Source organism: Galdieria sulphuraria, assembly GCF_000341285.1.
Source record: "Galdieria sulphuraria unplaced genomic scaffold scaf_138, whole genome shotgun sequence".
In the NCBI taxonomy this organism is placed as follows: domain Eukaryota; phylum Rhodophyta; class Bangiophyceae; order Galdieriales; family Galdieriaceae; genus Galdieria; species Galdieria sulphuraria.
This window is the reverse complement of record NW_005178337.1, coordinates 2,999-7,590: the sequence shown is the minus strand read 5'-3', so window position 1 is coordinate 7,590 and position 4,592 is coordinate 2,999. Positions and strand designations below refer to the sequence as shown.

The following is a 4,592-nucleotide window of genomic DNA, read 5'->3' as shown; positions in this document are numbered from 1 at the left end:
GATGTGAATGTTCATTTTCTATTTCATGACATTAACTCTGTTTGGCTTGCATTGTGAGAACTAGAACCTTTCCTTCTATGCAAATACGCTCAAGGAACAATCTTTGTTCGATTACGAGTTATAAAGAAGAATAAATCATATATTCAACCGTAGAATTGGAAAGTATACAGAGGACAGGACAATAGTAAAAAACTGACCAAAGGTTGGGAATACTTTTGTCTATACACAAATTCGTACATAAACTACCTACGATAAGGAGGATCGAACCTCAAACGATTCAAGGCTATTGGTTCGTTCTCCACGTAAAAAACTTTTTGAGAGTTTTGACTAGTATAACAACAGTAAAAGTGGTGATGTTTTTGCTTCTCCTTGCACATATATTTCAAGATTCACCTTTCTTTTTTACTTTGCCAAGAGAGATGAAAGATTCTTATTTTTCCATTATTTCTACGCTTATATTCTTTTCTTTTCACTAGGAGACGAAATTGATCCAGTATATTTAAAAGAACAAGACCTTTACCAGTTTGGATAACAACCAAAATATCATTTAAGATTTGACTCTGCAAAGGAATCAGATAAATTGTTTTATCTTATTCTGCTGAATATTGCTTGCGAGTTGACGACATTTTTATTCTTTGTAGAGCAACTTGGATAAGAAAGCGTTTCTCTTCTTTTTCAAGTTTGACTTGTTCCTAGTAGAATTGAACATTCCTTCTATTGATAGACCCGTTTTTTATACGAAACGTTGGGTTGTCTTTGATTCTCGTTACCAATATCCAAAAGGAAGCCTCTACTAGTGTACCCATCAGGTTATATTTCGCAAAAGTCTTCTTTCAAGTGCCTAACGCAAGGAACTTTTGTATAGTGACTCACTTATTCAATGAGCTGATGGTTGAGAGTGGAAGAAGATTAGGACTCAACTGCAGCTGAACAAATCGTTCTTTGAATTTGCAGAGCTTTTAAAAGTTTTACTTTTTTTTATATTGGAAGAGATAATAGCTCTCTTGGAGTTTTATAGTTCCTAAAGCAGCTTTGTACTTTTTATAGTTTGCTTTCTTGTATATCTTTAAAAGTTGTGGTTTTTACAAAGTTTATCGTACAAGAGGATGCAGCAAAAGAATTTAAACCTAAGCAGTCATGTTTACCTTCAAAAACACCTCAAATGTATAGTCGATTACTGAGGAGAAATAATTCAACTATGATTCAAATGTTATGCAATGACAAGATACGAGAAGAGAGTCGCTAGAATAGACTCAATTCGACTGAATTGAATTTTTCTGGAAAATATCTTTTCTCCTCTTAACAGAATCCACAGTATCAAATGCCACTATTTTCAGAGGAGAAAGAGACAGGAGTTATTGACTCTTACAGAAATTGAGTATTGATGATACACTTGTGTGAGTCAATGTTGTTTCTGAGATTTGATAAAACCACGCGATATTTTTGATCCTTCTTTGCACATTTGTTTTGGTTTGTCTTTTGCTATCATCAACTTTTGTAGCTTTAGTGATAAGCTGCTACTTGTCATGATATCGTAAGAATGGAATTTGATGATTGCTGAAAATAAAGCAGTGCTGTGCTTGCGGGTTTCTGCATTTCTACTAAATAATATATTTCAACTGGAGCTTTTGAATAGATTACAGAAGAGAATGACTTGGTTCATACTCTAGTTCCGTGTTTCGAAATGAAGCAAAAGTGACGTGAAAACTGTTCCATAAAATACAGAAAATCTAGAGAGAGACGTCTATGGAACAAATTCTTCATGAACAATCTATATTTCTCGGAACTCTCATGACTACTCTCGAAAATTCTGAAAGAAACTTTCTTATCTATTTGAGAATGGGCCATGTTTAATAGCTTTATACTCTCAAAGAGCATAAAAAACTTGTGAAATAAACATTGGCTTCCTTCCAATCCTTCTTGTACCCTATGAGAGTTACCATTATATTAGCATACGAGAATAAGAATATCGATAGTTGAAAAAGCCATATTGATCGTTCTTCCATAGTTCAAGTCATCTCAGTCCAAGCCATAAAGGGTATGCCATAGTCATCAGTTGATAAAGAGAAGAAGTTGGATTGGTATCCTTTACTGTTTTCCTTGTTGTTGTTGTGACCGACAAACAGTCAATTGTTCATTTATTTATATTTGTACTCCGAAATAAACTGAAGGTTGTTTATTTTTTCTTTGGCGATGGCGAGTTTGGATGAAAAGTGGAAAGCTTTGGTCAAGTTTGAGTCTGTTGTGGTAGATCGTGAAAGAGATGTTGTTCGAGTGACAAAAGAACTGTATGATCTTCATAGCAACAGAGAACAACTCAGGGGTGTAACAAGTAGTTGCGACTATCGTTTGACGATACCATTTGCCCCTCATCTCTTTGGCTCGGGCAAGACTACGTTTTGTCATAACTATTTGGAGTTGGTGCGAAGGTTTGGTGAAACTTTTCTGTCGAAATTTGCTTCGGACCCTTTGAGAAGAACCTTTTTGGAGAAGCTGAAAAGGGCTTCATTGCTTTATGTGGATTTGAGGGGGTTGAAGCCAACTCGACCCATCGAGGAAAAACGCAACCTTGAGTGGGCTTTGTATTTCCGAATGATAGAAGCGTGTTGCACTTCTGTTGGACAAGAACCAGAGGATGAAGAAGTAGTATTTAAAGAATGCCGTACACGTCCCTATAAGTTAGTTAGAAAACTTCGTTCAATCTTAAACATTCCTTCTGATCAATATCTTTTGGTAACTTTTGATGAAGTTGGTGTCCTAGACGAAAGTCTCGACGAATTTCATTTCAAGAGAACCCATGACGGTAGAGTTCGACCTTACAATGACTTTTTCGGTATCATTAGTCAATTGTGCGAAGAACCCGACTTGTTTTTTATAGTTGTTGGGAAAAGCAAGGGTTTAAGTATTAAGAATTATGTGGCTTTTGGGCTATCAAGAGTTATACTACATTTTATCCCTTTATCACCTTTGGACGCTTGCAGTATCGTTGAATTCCTTGAAAGGAGTCTTCTAAAGACACCTACTCAAGTTCCGGTTTGTAATGTCTTATGTAGTTCTTCATTTTCAGTAAATGAATTGGCAGACTCATTATTGGAATGTACAGGTGGAGTTCCTGGTTTGTTGACTCGTGCAGTAAATATGCTTTTGAATTATATAATAGCAAGAAATCAGCCTTTCATATCGAAAGAAGAATGTTTGACTTGTATGAATGACTACGATTTCCGAATAATTTGTGCTGAACCATTTGTGGAACGAATATTGAATTTGGACGAGGATAGAAGAAGTGTTTTTGATTTACTTTTGATGATGGCTCTTTATCGTATACCGTTTCAAGTATATGATATATTGACCTCGGAGTCCTTTTTATATGATGCAGTCACTGAAATGGGACTATATCGATATCCTATTGACCAGAATACTTTTCAAGTCCTAATTCCGAAAATATTTGTTGTAATCTTCAAGAACGACCCTTCTATCTCTTCTTTGGAAAATATACTTCTTGGATCACTTGATGTCGAACCAGTAGATTGTTTCTTCTATTCAAAGTGTCGTGTATTTGAAGGAATTGTTGCTTTACGGCTAGTTTTGATGTTGTCTTCAAAGAATCGAAATGAGTTGAGGGAATTGTTGTGTCAATTGTCTCCGATATGGAAACAAATGAAACTTCCAATCAGTACAATATCACCTATTCACTATATCAAGTCTGTTGTTAGTTCTAGAGAAACAAGAAGTGAATCGAACAAGAGTCGAAGAACTTTTGCCAGTACTGAATGGAATAAGATTATTCGAGAGACACTTTATTTAGAGACTATTTACATTCCTTTGGACGCTACTTCTCATAGTCCTGATATTATATTCCAATTACAATCTCCTGTGGAACCCAAAGTTCTTACTGTTGGAGTTGCTTGTGAGGGACGTTGGAGGTCGGAAGGAATTGGTTGGTCAGATATTATAGATGAAGCCAAGAAATTTTTAGATTCTGTTTATGATCAAGTCTTATCCAGTGCAATGGATTATCATCATTGTATGCTTATTATCGTTGGTACAAAGTTATCATTGAATGTTTCTATATGAGTTGGGTAATCAGAGTCGTTGTTACTCCAGTGGAATGTTTATTGGAGGTGATTTGTTCAAAGTACCTGATAATTGTGAACTTGTTATTCTTTGTGAAAGAGATATGGAAATGCTGATTGACGAAGAAATATTGAATGGACTTGAAAGAGCATTTCATGTTTCTCATAATCCTACTTTTTGGGATTTTGGATTAGATTTACTTGATAGAATCCGTAACAGTTTCTTAAGTTGGCAATAGATTCTAACTCAGTCCTTTTCTTTGTTTTGAAGAGCAAATAAACTTTTTTTTGTATGTTTGAAACTTGGTTACATCTTACTTTTTTGCCTCTTTGGAGACCATACATTCTTTTCCGAAAAGAGTTTATTAGCTGGCTGACAGGGCTGGTTCACAGTAGTTCATTCTTATCTAGCCATTTTACATGGCTATGTAATTGCATAATACATTCTGAATATTATCAATACTAAATATACGACAATTGTGTTCAATAAGTTGAGTCATTTTTGGTGTCTATGACAAT

General features: G+C 35.2%; 2 protein-coding genes across 2 annotated transcripts; both read left to right on the top strand.

Moving 5' to 3' along the window:
* Positions 1-530: 530 nt before the first annotated feature.
* Gasu_62780 (uncharacterized protein) lies at positions 531-1,275 on the top strand. Its single transcript, XM_005702535.1, has 3 exons — positions 531-809; positions 866-891; positions 1,019-1,275. Exons 2-3 carry the CDS (start codon positions 889-891, stop codon positions 1,244-1,246), a joined length of 231 nt encoding a protein of 76 aa, XP_005702592.1. The 5' UTR covers positions 531-809; positions 866-888; the 3' UTR covers positions 1,247-1,275.
* Positions 1,276-2,100: 825 nt separating this feature from the next.
* Gasu_62770 (archaeal ATPase) lies at positions 2,101-4,369 on the top strand. Its single transcript, XM_005702534.1, has 2 exons — positions 2,101-4,038; positions 4,088-4,369. Exons 1-2 carry the CDS (start codon positions 2,194-2,196, stop codon positions 4,310-4,312), a joined length of 2,070 nt encoding a protein of 689 aa, XP_005702591.1. The 5' UTR covers positions 2,101-2,193; the 3' UTR covers positions 4,313-4,369.
* The last annotated feature ends 223 nt before the right edge of the window (positions 4,370-4,592 follow it).